This window comes from Rhyacophila brunnea, unplaced genomic scaffold (assembly GCF_057557595.1).
Source record: "Rhyacophila brunnea isolate RB1 unplaced genomic scaffold, BYU_Rbru_1.0 scaffold_1, whole genome shotgun sequence".
In the NCBI taxonomy this organism is placed as follows: domain Eukaryota; kingdom Metazoa; phylum Arthropoda; class Insecta; order Trichoptera; family Rhyacophilidae; genus Rhyacophila; species Rhyacophila brunnea.
This window is the reverse complement of record NW_028232751.1, coordinates 43,062,534-43,082,575: the sequence shown is the minus strand read 5'-3', so window position 1 is coordinate 43,082,575 and position 20,042 is coordinate 43,062,534. Positions and strand designations below refer to the sequence as shown.

Genomic DNA, 20,042 nt, shown 5'->3' with positions numbered 1-20,042 from the left:
TTACCATTCTTTTTTTCTAAATTATCATGTAGGTATATGTATCGTAAGTCAGCAAAAATTTGCAATTTAAATTATGTTATTGATGACCATCGTAGAAAATTAACAGATTATATTAGTTATGTATCAAGTTTACAACTATGTATTCTCAGAAAATTTTGTATAAATCAATGAATTTAATTTTTATTACAACAAACCGTATTATTCTTTATACTTTTCATATGAATGAAATTTTATTTAAAAACTTGGAGTTCTCCGCAGAGGAGAAAGTGTGCTGAAAAACAGTTAGAGTTTTTAATCACAGGTGTCGCTGTTAAATTATAATACCTAATATTAAAATTAGATGTGATCGATTAGAAAAGTAATATGTAGCTACCAACATTAAAGAGTTTCCTTCGTGCATTTAAGGGTTAAGGTTGCTAAAATAATCCCTTGATGCAGTTCTGTCGCTTGTCAAATGTGCAACCCTAAAACACTCTGACGCAAAATGTACTTTGGTGGATTTTCAATTGGCATCCGTTGTATTTGAACGATGTTGAAACGTTTTATGTTTGTATCGCTTTTCTTTTCTATCACTCTGATAAAAGCGAATAAGGGCTATCGCAATAAAGCGTGTATCCCTTTCTATCACGTGGGAGTGAAAGAGGAGGCGTGTGATAAAGCAACTTTTCATTATTTGAACCCATAGTGTGTGCGATTGAGACAATGATGTATTTTGACTGGGAAGAAATTGCATTATAAATGCACGTGCTTCAATTCGCATACCTATTATGTATGAGGGCAGAAAAAAACATTAGGAGCAAATTGAAAGCTGGGAGTTTTTAGCATTAGCTTAACTTTAGGGCTTTGTACTTCTCAAAATTTTAGTCATCAAAACTATTGTCATATATTAAAATTGTGAGGGCTGGTTTTGTGATGTAACATTGGTCTAAAGTCTAAGCTAAGGTCTAAGGCCTAAGGTCATCTAAGTCTGTTTACTGGAAGCCAGTCGGGAACAGCGGCAATTTTCATAGGCGATTTCGGCAAAATTCACGAATTCAAGAGTAATAACCTAACAAATAATCCAGTATATCGGCTATTTTCAAAATTTGTTTGCCTCTGGTTTCCACGAAATATACAAGAACCGTAACCTATTATGTCGCACCGGATATTTAAATTTGAAATACATTTATTTCTACTTAATACTCGATGACACGATGAAGAATTTGCTGGTTAATCCGGAATTCAATTATACGTGCACGTAATTTACATTGACCTGATTGGAAACCATGGAAAATATTTGTCGGGAAATTTTAGCAGACATTCTAGCTATTTTAATAATTGTATTCATTCTGAAATTTTGATACTTCTACGTCGTTAATATGCAGCATATTGTCCTAGAATTAAATTAATATTAGCAGAAAGGTGTGTACGAGCAGGGTCGTTTGCGGTTATTTTTAATTTTCAGATGCGGTGTCCATTAATCAGTCAATGATATGTAAGTATTTGAATCGATTGGGGTTTGGTGAAAACATTTAACGCGATTTCATCTTATGCAAAATCGAAATCTAATGTGGTTATTATTACGGTTGCTATAGTCGACTGTATTTACATCAAGCTTATTGCATTATTTTTTGTAGGGTAACTGGAAGTTATGAAATATTTAGAGTTTAAGAACCAAATGTTATATATTTACTCATAGTATATTTGCGAAATATGCGAAGATTACAAAAATAGTAGGTATACCTAACTACGAAAAATGTCGAGAAAACATTCTATAGAGACGGAGCCTATTTGTATAAAATTGAAGAAAAAAAGCATCACTAGTCAATTGATTAAGTTAGCTACAATTGACAAGCATTGCAGATTTATTTACAGAGAACTTTACACTACTTATGACATTTCTATGCCAATTTTCAGGACGTGTATAAACAACCTGCCACTGTTAGTAGATAAGCAGGCAATATATACTACTACACATTGGCGTTATTAACAATCATGTAAAATTTGTGTAAAACCGTTTGTAACTGCACTCGTCACAATAAACATAAAAGTGTCGCCATTGCGTATGTAAGAAAATCAGAATGGCAACTGATCGACGAGGAGTTTATCAACTTAACCATGCTTCATGCGTTTGCTAAATAAATTATTTATTTATTAGAAAAGAGTATTATGGCATAAAAGTTATTTGCCAATGCGTGATTAAGTATAGGCACACAATAAAATAGAATACAAAATTATAAACAGTATGAGATGAATAAAAATACTTAATACAAACCTCCACTCTGTGGAGACCCATATGATCCTATTAGGATCGGACATGGTCGAAAGAAAGAAGAAGAAAAATACTCAATTACTAATAACAACCAATATAAAAACTCGCAAGAAGAAGAGAAAATACGTTTTTATGTAATTATTAAAATAAACAAAACAATTCAGAATTGAACCTATTTAAAACGTAAGTCAACCTTTAAAAGAGGTTAATCGCACGATATACAGCATCACGAAACATCACATTCGTCCTCATATCAAATGTCATAACATTATAAGACTCCATCTATGTATATTCTAAATTCTTTGATACCTACTTATTATATCACGAATATAATATCACGAGAAAGTAGATGATAGGTGTTATAATATCAAATAAGTGACTTTGAGGAATAGTGATGTTTTATAAGTTTCGTTGAGTCGAAAAGTCAGAGGGGCACTCAGCTCCAAGAGACGTGTCTACGCACGCCCCAGCTCCCCTAAAGAGAAACGAAATGAGGGTATCAATCCGCAATGAAAGGGTCAACTCTATTCAATTTATCGAGTAGAGAACTACCATTCCATATGTGTTATAATGGTTTATTATCAACTGGGAAACTGTGCTCTTAATAAAGAGGGAGCATGAACTGTCGCGGGGGACCAAAGTACCTCCTCCACCTTTCGGCTTACTTTTGAAGGGTAAAAGAAGCTAACTTAATACATGGGGATCATTGATATGCTTTGACTTATAAAGAAACATTTCAAAGTGTTAGTATGAATATATCAGAGGTTGCTGAGCCAACAAGGCGTAACTAACAATTAGGTAAGCAACTTTACAGGAAAAGAATTAAAAAAATATATATTGTAACGTCGCCAAGAAATAACTCATGCTAATGCACTTTAAGGGCGTGCAAAATGAAAAAATCTTAAAATTTTATAAACTTCTTTTTATTGGTCAATTACGCCTTTTTAACTTAAAGAGTTGATACAACTTAAAATATTATACCATTCGGTAATACTCCCGATACCGACCAAAAAATCCAAAAATGGCAAATTAATAATGGGACTATTTGGCAGTTTGGCTATTGGGCAGCAAAATGGCAGACTATTTCAGTTGTCAATTTCTTGGTGTAAATTCGTGGGAATAAATAATATAATATAGGTATAATAATAATGACAGGTTTCTTCCGCTTAACAGGACATTTCCAACTGGTTGATAATATATGTTGTTAAATTCCTTTTCTTTTCTTTTTTTAACACTAAACAAACCATGAGGCCCAACCTACAGTAGTGTAGTCAATCAGTAGTGTATTTAGTAATAGAAGAGAAATCGCAAACACTCATACTTTAGGAAAATCACAAAATATATTATTATTACATATTGTGTTCTTATTTATTTAATGCTGTATTTATATTTAAATATGTAACAAACATTTAAATATGAAACACGTGGACATATCATATACACTATATAATATTATAGAGGTTACTAAGCCAAAAGACCGTTGGGGCACTTTGGCAAAAAAGACAATTTATCGTGTTTGTTAATAATATAATCATCTTCAACAAATGTGCATAAGATGCAAGAATTCAGAAGAGGTAACAAAGTGACAACAATAAATTTGTTAAAAATTGTATTATGATTAAATCATTTTCTTTTCAAATTGCTCTCCTATTAGATTTCAAATGAATACTTACGCCTTTTTGGTTTAACAATCTTGATTATAAAAAGTCACTAAAAAGAATACCTACAAAATAATACTATCAACGGTCCAATTTCTAAATTACATCACGGAATAAATTAACCTAAATGGACATTACCTTTATTCCCGAGTTTTTTTTAATGACCGTGCTGTAGGTAAACTATATACATACAGGTGTTTTCAATTGTATATGTGAGCGCGTGTGCCTAAATGGGGCATATCATTTCATATTCAAATTTCGCTAGTTTTATTGAAGAAGAGAAGCATTGTCGTAAAAGTATTGTAATATCGGACCAAAAATATTTTATTTTTTTGTGGAAAAGTCTTATGGTTTTATTACAACGTTGAGTTGAGTATCACGATTTAGCATGACACGGAACATTGACGAAAATATATGAACATAACAGTATTTATGACTGGATTTACATGAGGGTACATCATTTAGACGTCACGTGAATTTATATGTAGGTTTATTTTTACTACATCGCCTTACAGGTGTAGCATGTGAATAAACGCTCGAAATGGAATATTTTAAGAACTTAAGAGTAATCGATTTTTTTTGTTATATACCAACCATGCATTGATACCGTATTCAATTTAAGAAAAAATATGTAATTTAAATGAATTTAATATAATAATTCATACCAGAACGTAATTTGTAAATTTTTCACAAAAGGATTTCCGGTCCACTTTGAGCACTGACTTTCATGTTTCATGTTTTTTAGACTTTCCCTGCATTTAAGGAACTATTTTCATTATTTGAATTTCATTATTTGAGAGTATTATGGCATTACAGCGATTGGCCAATGTGCCATAATACATAATACACACAAATTACAAAAACGACTTATAAACGACAAATAACAACCAATATAACAAGAAAATATATGCTTATATATTGAAGTAAAATGATAAATACAATTATAAATTTAACCTATTTTACACGTCCACAAACATGATGTAGTTAATAAAAAATAAATCAACCTGTATGTTTCCATCAAATAAGTTAATCGCACGATACACAGCATCATGAAACATCACATCCGAAGACTGTAGAGTTACAAGTTGGTGGGAACATGACAACTAATATTTGCCAGTAATATCAACAATAAACTTTATTACATCCCATATCAAACCTTGTTGATCTCTTTACTAAATTATTTGTTTGCTCTTTACGCGTTCTGCTCAGCATGCTCATTCATACCAGGTTGGGCTTCGTATCCATAAATTTACCATCTCAGCCAATCTAGATCCACCCCTGAATAAGACGTAATTTCGCTAAACTTGGCTTTTATATGTCTTTCAATATCCTTTAGGAACCCAGTGGGTAGTGAGTTTTGTCGAGCGCTGATTTTTTCTTCAAGCTAATATCCTCTCACTAATATAACTCACCTCAATTTCAAAGTATTTACACTTTGAATTAGGTACCTATATCCAACACCTATGTTTCCTCTTTAACTTTTTTATTGTATCAGTCATGCTCGGTCTACTGTTTTATGAAGGTCGCTCATTATTATTTTCAATATATGGTTCAAATATTTTTCGTTGCCACGTACTTCTGCTAAATTGGTTTATCTATCTTATCAACACAGCTTAGTTGCTATTGAATTTAGGGCATCCAATGAACTGGGGTAAAAATACTACCCGGTTTTTGGTTTATTTAGGAATAAATAACCCGTTAACCGGTTTAAAACGTCTGATTTCAAAAATGCATGCCATGCTTAAATATGAGTATAGTACACCTGCACACAACAAAAAGGAGAGACATTGTCAGAAAATTGATTACTCTTCAAGGGCCATAATAATATGCAAGCTAGTAGGTATATTGGCCTGCGTAATAAATAAGCACAACTAAGGTATTATTTACTATTAAGATTATGGCCGGTTAGCCAAGTAAAATTACCCGGTTTTCGGTTATTTACAAAACGCGCTGATAATCGGTTAGCCGGTTTCGGTTTAACCCTATTTTTAAGGTTTTTTTAATATAGATATATCTTTTGTAGTACTGATTGATCAACGATGTCGTCTCCGTATAATCACTTCGGGGTTTTTTTCTTCTATTTAACACTACCACAGACCATGATGCCCAATGACTCAGTTTAACAATAGTGTAGTAGTAGCAGTGAAACAGTCACATAAATACACATTCGTTGAGAAAATCACATAATATAATATCGTCACTGTTCTGGCAGAAGACACTAATTTGAAAAAATGACATATTGAGTAAGTTATACCAAAATGTTCCTTATTTCAAACTTTACCGTCTGGAAACCTTCTTAATAAATAAACAGTTTTTATTTTAAAGTCACCCTTTTTACGATTACTTAATAAACTCACATGATAGACCATTTCAAACATTTTAACAACTTCAAAGTTAAATTACTCAAAACTAGTATTCTCCAGTTAGTGTGTTCTGCCAGAACAGAGACGATATGATATATTGTGACCTCATCAGTGGGTTTGAATCTAGGGATTGACGTATGACTACGAGGGCCATATTGGAATCACCGAAGACCTACGTTATTGCACTGCAGTCTTGGTCTATTGTCCTCAATCCATTTCATTATTTTTCGATCCCTACGCGTTGTGCCCAAAATCATAATCTCTACATCGCGATGTGCCATCCTTGATTTTTTACCTACCACTTTTAAATTTAATGTCAAATATATATTTAATACAATTTTAGTTTTTGTATTTATGGTAAAATTAAGTAATAAAAATGTTTCGATAAAAAATGCAGTAGGCGGCCGAAGAATATTGTCCAACAATATTGAAAATGGAAATGGAATTGGTACATTTTTCGCGGCCGACGTCGACCCTTTTGGCCGCGAATTTTTTTCTCTCGTTCGTCGATGATTTTATATTTCGGCAATGCAATGCACATCTTAAATACTCTGCGGCCCGAATATATATTCTGCCTCGATTGAATTTCAAATTGCCCCTTTTGATTTGCCAACCTTTTTACGATGGGAATAAATTTACTAAACACCCACCACTGCAATGGATATTATTTTATCGAAACTCGAAAGAGATGCAAAGGTTTTTTGTGCTGTTGTATTTTTCCCAACATCACAACCGTTATTATGATATACCTAATTGAATACCAAATTTGTAAATGTAATTGTAGTCACTAAAATCAGTATTTTTCGTCGTGTCCAGTAATTTGTACCAATCAAAATTGATGACCAATAGATATATGTTAGAAATTCATTTCATTCGAATGGAATTTTTATATAAATTTAATCATCAAAATATAAAATTTAATAGCTTATAATATATATTTATATACATTCTAGAATAGGATTCCGGATTTTTTTTGGTAATAGGCGAGTGTTTGGCAATTATTCTCAGCTTCGGAGTGAGTGGGGTGTAAAAAATGAATATGATCGACCATTGGTGGTTGAACATTCCCTTGGATCCGAAATCAACCGAAGAACTTATCTTACAAGCTCTACTTATATAATATTTATTACCTTTTCAAATAAATACAATAAATTATTTTTCAAATTCTTATAAATATGTAATTACCGCTATGACAAGCAGCTGATCGATTAAAATTACTTTCGGTTTGAATACATTTCTGCCATGTATGATTTGGATTAATGGTGTCTGCTAATTTTTCCTTCTACAAATTTTTTCGTATAATAATTAAATATAATATTTTAATTCAAATGAAAGATATATTATAAATCAGTGGTAGTCAACCTTTTTATATCAACCATCCACTTTTGTATCTCTGTTAGTAGTATACATCTTTATCAACTTACTGTAGTTGAATCCGATGTCCGATCCTAATAGGATTATAATATGGGCTATATAGAGTAGAGGTTTTGTATTAACAGATTTTATTTTTTTCGAGAAATGGATGTCAGCCACTTGCTCAACCTATTAGGTCCATACCCTGACTCACACACGTATTGAAAAACAGTATGTGTACTTGCCAGACCCAGGATTTGAACCTGAGACCCATGGCGTGATAGTCCAACGCTTAACAACAACGCGTGTTTTTTTTAATTACAATTAATTACGAAACACGGTAAATTACATTTAATTAATTAAATTATTAATGAGATCCATGAGACTGATGCTGCGAAACTAAATTCTGGATTCCACAACATATGAGGTAGGGAAAGGTATGAACTAATTGAATATCATTTTCCACATATTTTGATATAAATGTTTTTAAAACCCCTACCGCCCACCATGAAAGCTGGAACACCCAATTGGGCAGTAGGGACCAGGTTGACTACCTCTGTTAGGTTGACTACCTCTGTTAGGTTGACTACCTCTGTTAGGTTGACTACCTCTGTTAGGTTGACTACCTCTGTTAGGTTGACTACCTCTGTTAGGTTGACTACCTCTGTTAGGTTGACTACCTCTGTTAGGTTGACTACCTCTGTTAGGTTGACTACCTCTGTTAGGTTGACTACCTCTGTTAGGTTGACTACCTCTGTTATAAATGAATATATTCAAAAATTTAAAAAGAAAATCAGAAAACAAAAATAACGCCCTATTTATAAGACACGTATATTATTTATATTACAAATGCGAACATACAACATATGAACATTATTTCATAATAATATTCTCCTTCCTTCTTTCCTTTACAATTTTCACTATACAGTTAGTCATTTTGTCATTTGCCATGTCAAATCTGCATCTCGTAAATCGTTCTTGTAGCAAAGTGCCATGGCGAAGGGCTGATGAATATATATATAAACACACATATCAATCACTACTGCGCCATGCAGTTTTGTGGCTGATATTCGAAATTACATATAAGCACTGTAACACACCATAATAATTATTATTCACTCGTAAAATAGCAAGAATAATAATAATTTCATTAAAGTAAGCTTTAAATTTTACAGGTTTATTTAACGAGCGGACATAATGACGTGTTTGTTTTGCAGTGTGCTATGTAATTGATTTGAGAATATTTTTAAATTAAATAAAGTTGATTTCGCATTTTAAAGATATTAAAAAAATAGTCATTACAATAACGGGTGTATTTAAGATAAATATATATCTATTTTTTTATATTTGAAATATAAATAGTACAATAAACGTAAAATTTTGTGAGAAAGTTTAAAAATAACTATAATTAATTTCGCATTTAAAAATTATTAAATATTTAGGTATAGTTGGGTACTCCAATTACTGCTGCATTTAAGTTAAGGCGATACTTCAGTGAAACGGCAAATAGTTTTCAACTATAGGCGTGACGAAATTTTGGACTCGCTGGCTGGCGTTAATACGTCAATTTGTTTCGTGATGGTGACGGGGGTATTAATTCTTATATCGTGCAAAGATGACTAAAAACGTTAATAATTTACTTTAAAAAGAAAACATGTCAATGGATATATTTTTATTGTTACTAATAGAACAAGAAACAGAACATTAAATGGACGCATGTTGGATTTATATGACAAATTATATTTCGGTTGGCATGCGTCATTTGCAACCGCGACCAGCAATCCGCGCATCGTCTACGATCTTTTTATACCATACCTCAACTGAGGTATAGCTTTAAGATATTACATTCTATTAATTATTTTGATTTAAAATATTGCATTGGAAATAAAATAAAGTTTAATGTCGTATATTAAATGTAGCTACCTAATATAGACTGACAGTTCAATAACGGGTGCATTTAATATAATATCTTCAATATCTATATAATATTTTTTAATTAAATTAGTTATTTTCGCATTTTAAACATATAAAAGAACAGTGTGTTGCAGCAGTTCCCTATCTATATTTCGATTACAAATAATATCATCCAATGAGCAATGAGCCACATGCCATTATTGGAATTGCCTACAAAATATTTATTTTTTAATTTTATGATTATCACATTCAAAGTGAACCTGGAATACGTACCTAGATAGAGTGTACGCTTTATAACTTTGCACTCCGGCTTTAGGATGAAAATGATGTAATAAATTATTCTACAAATATTTTTTTACATAATATATTATCTATTTATTACTACATATATATAATATTAGTGAATATCGTTTATCTAATTTTATGCTAAGTAATTAGGCAAAGAGGCGTATCAGTGTAGTAAAATGTGCAAAGTTAAAACCAAAGTTTTTTTCCAACCTAACATTGACTTAGAAAAACACTTTCTCATATATTATAATATACAATATATTAAAACGGACACGTTAGCAAAATATGTTAAATATAGTAATGAAAAATTTACGGTTATCACTTTAATTGCAATGTAATATAGATTATACACCCACGATGGCTGCGTGACTTAAGCGTAGGCCTATAACGTCGTCGGTCCCAGGTTCGAGTCCTGTGAGTATGGACCTAATAAGTTGATTAAGTGGCTAACACCGATTTCTCGTAAAAACAACCTGTTAATACAAACAAACCTCCACTCTGTGGAGGCCCATATGATCGGACATGGTCAAAAAAAAAGTGTACTCAGTCCTACAAACTTATCTAAAGAACAGTCAAAACTGGAACTAGGAACGCCATTTTGAAAACTTCATTCGTATGTCCGAGATGAGAGTCTTGATTGGGTAGTTTTTGACTGTGACTCCTCCATTCTTTAGATAAGTTTGTAGGTCAGTAAATAGATTATAATTTTTTTCATTTGCGTCCGCCATACGGCAAATTTGTAATAATGACAATTATTTTTCAACTAAATTCTGTACTTATTAATCATCATCAGCCAGAGGAGTCACCCCGCAGTTTCTTTCAACCTTATCTGTTCTTCACTGCCATTAGCTGAATTTAATTAGTTTGTCGACCCAGTTGATTTAGGGTGCATCTTTCATCGTTTAGTGCCCTTGTTTGACGGCATTGGTTCAGCAACAAGATCGTTGCCATTTTCTCAGCTTGGCTTAGCATCGTATTTCTTATTCATGTTATTATGTATGCAGATATACGTTACATTATACGTCTACAATGGAAAATAATTGGTATGAGCATAGTTGTTAATGATGTTACTTCTATTTTTTTTGTTTACATGCTGTGTCCATTAGGAAGTCAATGGTCAATTATACCAGTCTGTAGGTATATTTAACGACCGGATAAAACAAACAGAAATACCGTATGTATTATATTAATATATTAAATGCCTTGGATTTAAATTACAAAAAAAAAATACTTCCGAAATTCTTGCCATATTTGAGAAAATAATAAAATTTAACTGCTCATAATCACATACTCCGCCATTGGCAGACGATTACGTGGTAAGTGCTCACTTTATCGAAGCAATACCTCGTAACAGTCATAATAAATAGTGCAATAATTAAAAAAATATTTACATTATAAAAATAAATTCGAGACGAATTTAATTGAATAGTATAATGTTATTTTATTGTAAATTTTTATAATTATAGAGGGGCAATTTGTAAAGTCGAATTAAACTGCATAAATCAAATTAATGGGAGTAATCTTATTCTTCTTGGCGAATGTGGCTTACGTGGTATTGCGTGCGGTGTGCCGGCGTAATTTTTTTCACATGTATTTCATTATCGCATGTTAGTAGAGAGCTATAAAACGGCCAATTAATTTTATGAAGCCAATAATTTTTGAACAAGTCGAGAAAATTCCCCGATAACCGATACATACCCACGTTTTTACGACATTTTCGCTATAGGTAACATTATTTGCTTGGGTTAAATAAGGTAAATCATTACATTTATAATTATTTTTAACAATAATTCTAATAATGTACACATAAATCTAGAAAATTCTTCAAATTTACTAGTTATTTATCAATTTCATAATCTGTTCCATAAGTGCTTCCCAAACTTTTCCGCATTGTGCCACACTATTGAAAAAGGCGGTACACCACTTTATTAAAACTATTATTTTTATATTTTTTATTTAAGTACTTATATAATATAGGTACATAACCGAACCTAATTCCATATAAAATAAGATAAAAATATCTATTTAATATAATACATGAAAAAATCATAGAAACATAAAAATTAGACGAATAGGGAACTGAAATACCTAACGGATGTGGAGTAACAGGCAACAGGTGTGGAAGAATATGGGATAAACTTAAACACGTTTCAAGAATACTTTTGTTCTTCGTTCTGACAACTGCTCTCGGTTTATGAACTGACCCTGATTCAATATTGGTGTATTTGAAGGTTATAACACACACTATTGCACGTCAATGTGTGATTCATTTTCGTAGGACACTCTCACAATTAAAACCTTCCGTCTGGGGTATAGCCTATCGGAATTATATTTATTAATCTATTCTGTGGTCCATAACGATAAATTGTATAATGATATAAGCTCAACTCACTACTATATAGTAAGTAAGTGAAAACAATAAGATAGATTCTTGTAAAGAACTGTCCGAGCACAGTCATTTGTTCGAATGTTTTGAAACTCAAAAGTGCTTCCCTTAAAACATTTTTATCAAATAAAAGGCAAATTAATCAAAACAACATTTCATAAGACCATGCGTGTGGTCTTAGTGTTTCCACAATTAATGCGGTCATCCGCGGTGGAATAAAAAACCCCAGGACACTTCTATCAAAAACATTAAATGTTCGCAAACAGTTTTTATACAATGTTCATTTTTTATATACGGCCAATCCAGGGCCGTATGGCTGCAGAAACAGGCTTTTGTGAAATTTAGCCTTTTGACAATATCGTTTCATGTCGATATTAAATTTGGTGATAAGCCCCACGAGAGCCACAAGAGCACATCTACATACCTACAGAATAATGTGTTAATCGAATATTCGAGTTTCAAAATTTAAGAGCACATCTACATACCTACAGAACAATGTGTTAATCGAATATTCGAGTTTCAAAATTTTCTACAACAATTATTTTGTACAAATGATTTGAATCGTGTTACTTGCGTGTCGTAATTTTACTATAACAATATTTTGCAGCACACCGTTTGGGAAGCTCTGATTTAGAATACCATATAGTATTTTCGGTACCAAATGGTACTTGTCGTTACGATATTCAAAATAATAGTATATAAAAACTTAGGAATAACTCTCAACAACGAGTTAATGTATCCCTGTGTACCTATAGTTCAAAAGACGGTAGTGAGGTAATATTATTCGTTTGTTGAACATTGGTGTAATTTTTAATTCCCTTGATAGCAGCTATTACGCTACACTACAGATACGATACTTTGGTCGGAATATAATTATTAACTTTTGTGATTTTTTTAATGAACATAAATTCATTTAACTCAAATCCTGTTTTATTTAACGTATATATATACTTAATAATAAATATAATACCGAATTTAGATACCCACAAGAGTGACTATTTTAATTGTCATAAAGCTAACCATAAAAATGTGACATCCGATAAATAGGTATGAAAGTTATCTATACCCAAGTTCAGATTTAAAAATTGAATTTCATAGAACAGCATTTTTACGCACTTTTAAAATCATAAATTCAATTATCTATTACGTAGTCTAGATTCTAGATTTTAGACTTAATAAATTTAAATGAACCATATTTTAAATGTAATATATAATTGGGGACCCACACTTGCTTACCAACTATTTTTTACACTATATATATGTAGATACGTATTTAGAAGAACAATGACGAATACTTCATGTTATTATTATTATCTTCTTCTTCTGATTCCTCTCGTGCTGTAGGTTAAATATCGTCATAACTATCTGTATTTTGGAATTGAAATTCTGTGATGAAATAAGACGGATGGCTGAATCTCGATGTTAAAGACAGCGAATACTATATCTATAAGTATTTGGTTACGTATCTAATTGGTATTATTTCTTTTATTTTCAGAGTAATCCTTACGCCCTAAAGGATGGAAGTGGCGCTGGAGACATGTCAGCCTGGACCTCAGCAGGCTTGCAGCCAACTACAGGATACTATCCTTATGACCCTACCTTAGCAGCCTATGGGTAAGTCATTGGAATGATTAAAAAAAACTCTACTGTCAGACTTCCAACGTTAATTCTATAATAAAAAAAATGTATTAATTTAAAACTACGATAATATTATTAGATTTGATTAATTAATTGATATAAAAATAAAATCATTCTACATCCATTAAAATTATTATCAATAACAATAAATTATATAATTTTAAGAAGACTAGGTAGTTATTATGACAATTTTGGTACCTAAGTACCAATCAAAATATTAAGTAACTATCAAAATAATTCAATGGGTTACCTATATATTAAATTACAACAACAAAAAGCTTAATGTTCAATATTCGTACGAGAAAATCTGTGGTAGGTAGGTTGTCTTATATATATATTATAATTTTATGTAATATAAGTGTCTATTTTTTATTTTTGGCAAGCGTATTTTAGCATTTTTTGTAGGTTTGCATTGATTTCGCGTTGTTAAAAACACTATTTTATCGGAAATATTCTTACCCGAAATATTTTGTTTATATATTATTATATAGTATATTTCATATTTCTACAATATTTACTATTATTTATACCGTCCATAATGATTTTATTAGTGTTTAAATCAATCACACATTCTTAAGTTGTTTTTTTATATCTATAATAATAAATATCATATCAATTGCAATGTATCCTATACAAATAATTACCTAATAATATAACATTTCTTATTTATGATGCATTTATTTTGTTTATAAATTATGAAAATTAAAATTAAATAAATCTGTTAACAGTATTAGAGTGCCTATTATTTTTGTGTGATGTTTTACATAAAATTATTTATAAAATCATTTTAGTATTGTTGAATAATACTTATACATAATACATATACGATAAGTACTCGTATAAGTTTTATTTTATTTTTCATCATGTGCTGGCGGTATTGCACTTTTGCTGTTTAACAAATTTAAAAATGTTTACCATATTTATTTATTTTAAATATTATAATTAGCTAATGATAGTTATTTTAGGTTTCCTAATCAATATTTCGCATTGCGTATAATATAAATAAATCATCCTTTTCGTAATAATAAGTTAAATAGGTAAGTATCACTAATTTTATTTCGTTTGTGTTTGACGAATTTTAAAAAGTTATAGACTAGGAATATGTACAGAATTATAGATCAGATATAATATACCTATATATTGAAATATATTACGAAAAAGTTGCCAAGCTTGAAAATAGAAACTGGAAAAAATATCACTAATACAAATACAATTGCAATTGATATCTGCAAAATAACTGTGGAATTTTTGTTCACATATTGTAAATCAACTTTGTAAAAGTGGTGAATACCCGTCTATTTTGTTATAATTAAAACAAAAACCTTGTTTTGTTTCTTCAAACAACTCGAATGGTAAAACACGGAGGTAGTTAGTGTTTTTACGAAAACCCTAAAGTGTCATGAAATTAGAAAACAATACGTGTTACTAAAATTATCATTTAACCATTGATTTGTATTATTTATTATAGATAGGTATCTAATTTTATTAACTCAGCTTAAAATAAATAAAATTTTGAGAAAAAGAAATTCATTATCGTATTTTGTAGAAGTTTTGTTTCCTGCTTTTGCAGTTGGTACCTATCGAAACAGTCGAAGAAAACAATGTTTTTTTTTACCATGTCCGCTCCTAATAAGATCATATTATTATGGGCCTCCACATAGTCGAGGTTTTGTATTAAAAGATTTTGTTTTTACGAGAAATGGATGTCAGCCAATTGCTCAACCTTTTAGTTAGGCCCATACTCTGACTCATACACAAATTTAAATAGAAAAAACAATATTTGGACTTGTCAGATCCTGGATTCGATCTTGGGACCCATGACGTTATAGGCCGACGCTTAGTCCGTGCGGCCATCATTGGCGTATATTAATACATATATAATAACTTCTCAATAGACCGGCAGGTTAGTTATTAACGTTCTGCTATATATTGGACTGAGGGTTTTGTTACGGAATTTTTAAGACAACCATCCATTTATTGAGCATATTATGTTTTTAGATTATTTTTATATCAATAAGAAAATATACGCTATCGGCTATAGGAACAGTATACCTATTATCGATTATGGTAAGGAGGGGGTACAGATAACAGAAAATTAAAAAGACAGATAATCTATACTATCTATTTTTAATTCGTATAACGTAAAATAATTTTAATGTAACTAGTTTACACGTTTAATACGCTTTATTCAAAGTAAATTCGCTTGGTACGAAACCTGTTTATTACATGCATGGGCTATCTGCAGCAAGATAATCCTGAGTTTACTAAATCTTTAGTTGTCGTTGCTATCTTTTGGGTACCAAGGTGACTAAGGATGCAACGAGCAATATATCTACACACAAAAACATATTTTAGATACAAGTGGAAAAATTAATAATGGGGGTTGCAAGTTTAAAAAAAATTGGTAAAGGTTTGGTAGTATGCCTATACTCCATAATACTTAAATATAAGAAAATATCGTTATGCATTGGCTTGGCGTTCCATTTCTAAGAAGTTATTTTATTTCCGTGAATATTCCGTCGAAAAGTCTGGGTAAAAATCGCCCGTGGTGGTTGGTTCCTTGTTAAAACTATCGCGTGAGGTGCTACCGATGTTGGCACTTAGTTCTCTGTTCCACAATCGATATCTACTCGTATATCAGACCGCAGGGTATCACTACCCCCCTCTTCACACCCACAACCCCTTTATTCGTTGTCCCACCCTTATACCAGCCGTTGAAATTGCTACCTTCTATTTTACATCAACTTGCAACAAAATGGAAACCTTTTAATATTTTTTTTTCACCACATAACGCTGTAGACAGAGCATTTACGAACGCAACAGTGAGGATATATTTACCAGACTCGAGTGGTACTCATTAAATTTCATTTTTTATTCATTATTAAATTTAGTGAATGGTAGAAGAATACCTTCTAGGATTACATCAACGGACAAATTCAATTGCAGTACGTAAATGCCAATATTTATTAACATCGTTCTAACTTTTGTTTGTCACTGTATTCTCCATTTTTTTGGTCGTATTGCTCTCAAAGAGGACGAAAGCTTAGAAAAGCTCTAGTTAAGTTGAAGGAAGGACATACCAAGTTAAATATTTCATAGGATTTTTATTGTCAGAAGCTATGTATGCTTGTAAGTGTCTGAAGATGTGTTGACAAGTTATGAAGAAATCGTAGCAGTGACGAAAATTGAAGACGTCATAATATTATTTGAATAATTTATTTGTTCAACATTTTTTGCTTTTAGTAGTTTCCCTCACTGCTTGCAGATACTTTCTTTAATACCACACACTTCCATTTGTATGAAGAATTTGAAAAGCAGTGTTAGTTTTGTCTACCCCCATCTATTGGCACTTTTCCTTATCATCTCCAACATTTTAGCTGGAGAAAATTAGACAGTTTCTGGAAGCTATTACGGTTTTCCCTAAAAGATTATATTATTTAATTGAAATTAAGAGGACACTTCTTCACTGTAACGTTAATGAATCTAAATTTCTTTACAATTTTTAACAGCACAAATATCTATTTAATGAATAAAATAAAATGTAATTTTTAATAATAGATAAGTAGGCACTTTATAATATAAGTACATATTATTTCAAGTTTGCTTGGAATTATATTAATTAAAATCACTTTGCTTGAACTCGAAAAACAAAATATTCCAAAGGAATATTTGTCGCAAAGAGAAAATATTGATAAGAAACTGTGGATCATTTAACATTTATTAGTAGATTAACAATTTAAATTAAAAAATATATTTTTTATCGTACATTTATTTGTGTCCTAAATTATGGATCATTTTACGACTTATTGAAAGGGCCGTATTTAATACCTAACTGGTAAAAATAAAATTTTAAATAATGTCTTTAAATAAACCTTGAGACAGACAGACACCTGCCCTAGCGTAAAGAAGGTTCAATAGTTCGACAAAAAAGTAGGTATCTACTATTATTGAAATCAGTTATAAAAAAAACCATCGGAATAAATGTCTTCCAATGGACAAATTTGTTTATCAAAACCTTTCAGAGTTTATAATAAGTATAAAAATTAATCACCTAAAAACATTCGTGATTGAAAGACGTAAGTAGGTAATATCACGTACTATTAAAATATTTTACGTTTTGTTTGTTTTCTTAAATAAATTGTTTTTATGCGGCACTTAATATGTATTAGCCCAGGGCCCCTTCAATTATAAATCCACCCTGCTTGTGGAGTTGTAAAACTGATGAAATTAAAAATGATTATTTAAATGTGCCTACACATTAGTAGACTAAACATTAATTCTATGTATACAAATATTATGGATGTATGTTTGTTTAGATTTAATAATATATTGTGTAGGTATTAAAATCTCATCGTGGATTATACAAACAATAAACAAACATAAATAAATTATTGTTACCGTTATAATGATTTTAAATTTATTCGACCACTTGATGAGCTGGCAAGAAATCAACAGAGTATGATAATATTTTCGTAATATAAAATAAAAATATTTTACGGCACGAAAGAATGTTGTTAACAGAATCGGCAATAGATAAATTAAACTGCGTTTATAAAGAGATTCCTGTCATATTTTACATATTTTCCTACGAGAGTTTGTATAATGTGCGAACAGTCCGCCGTTGCGCTGTCGTCGCGTTTATAATAAATTCGCCGGTGAATTATTTCCCAATAAATCACATTAACATCGATAAAATACGAAAATTATTCTACTTTATGAATAATTTCTTCGAATACCTACTAACTATTAATTTAGTCGATGTTTAAATTTAGATGGCACGATAACTCGGGGCAGTGGTGGAATACCCGCGTACCTCGTACCGTCGATCCACAAGACAAAAATGAATTTAACACATAAATATTATCGATTATTCATTTGTTTTTGTTTTAAAACATATTTTCAATGGCTCTAAAATTCGTCGTGGATCTTGGCTGCCTTCCAAAGAGGTCTTGATACGTGCTTCGGATTCATAGATTGAATTTGCGATTAACAATTGCACCCGTCTGCGTTAGATAAACAATTACAGGGGAATCTAGTATGCTCAGGCACGCGAGTTGTAATTGAAATTGTGTAATTTATTTACAATAATTTATTAATTAACAGATCATTAAAAAATACATGCCTATACAAATCTATGGGTTTTTAATAGAACTGGGCAGGCCGTTACACTCGTAGAATAGATTATCGCTGGACAAATTTGTACCATCCAGCAGTGGCAAAGACTCCATACTAGACGATTATTTAGAACCTGGGGTTTTAAGAAAAATAGATTTCATTTATATTAAAGACAATTCAAAGGTTAAAAATTGCTAAATCATCTGCCTCTAAGTATTATAATTGAATTTAGGATTCACCTACACAAAGATAGACTGTCCGAGTAATATTCTACTAACATGTCACGCAAATGAAAAGCACGGATAATCCAGTGTTTTTTTTAATGTAGGTAGTTTGACACAATTTGGCATTAAGATTTTTGTACTGTGAATTTATTAGACGTGGTATTTAAATTATCAACCGAAGACCTCCATCAACTAAGTACCTATATAAATATTTTCACTTACTAATTTATAATCATATATATTTTTTAATTGTATCAACAATATGTATACCTAAGTATCATATTATATATTATGATACAAGAAACAAAATACTTTCACAAAAACAAATCACACCAGTCAAGATGTTACAACACAAACATGGAACCTCCAAACCTGTCCGTCCCGCACAACACTCGATGACGAGACCCTACGTTTGGCATCAGCAGTTGTTTACGGCTGGGAATGTCTCAGAAGCAGATAAGTACCCAAGACTGAGGTCGCAACGCTTTCAAGTCAGCTTTGACTGAGTCTAATGAAAAACGTAATTTAATAAAAGTATAGGTACTGATTCGCTAACATTTATAACTAAATCCATGTGTAACAATCATTTTTTGATTCAATTATCACGGAGAGGAGTGACATCTCTATGGAAAGTGCTGCCCTTAAGCAAAAGTAGAATGCCGCCCCCTTTCATGTTTAGTTTAAAACTTTCCGAAAATTTACTAGGTACCTACCTACATAGGTATTTACCTATTTTATTATTTATTTTTAGCTGCCTTAAAAAATACACCAAAGATCATTAACATTGACATAGGGACCATCTACTGAAAATTCAAGCAATTCCATGAAACCTTATCTCGAGCTGTGGTGGTT

General features: G+C 31.2%; 1 protein-coding gene across 2 annotated transcripts in view; it reads left to right on the top strand.

Moving 5' to 3' along the window:
- Window positions 1-20,042, top strand: part of LOC147079807 (homeobox protein caupolican-like) — a 263,779-nt gene that overhangs the window by 168,444 nt on the left and 75,293 nt on the right. For both annotated transcript variants that reach the window (XM_085944413.1, XM_085944401.1), the window contains exon 3: window positions 13,709-13,827. In XM_085944413.1, the coding sequence (XP_085800539.1) occupies window positions 13,709-13,827 (119 nt within the window). The remainder of the gene's footprint in view (window positions 1-13,708; window positions 13,828-20,042) is intronic.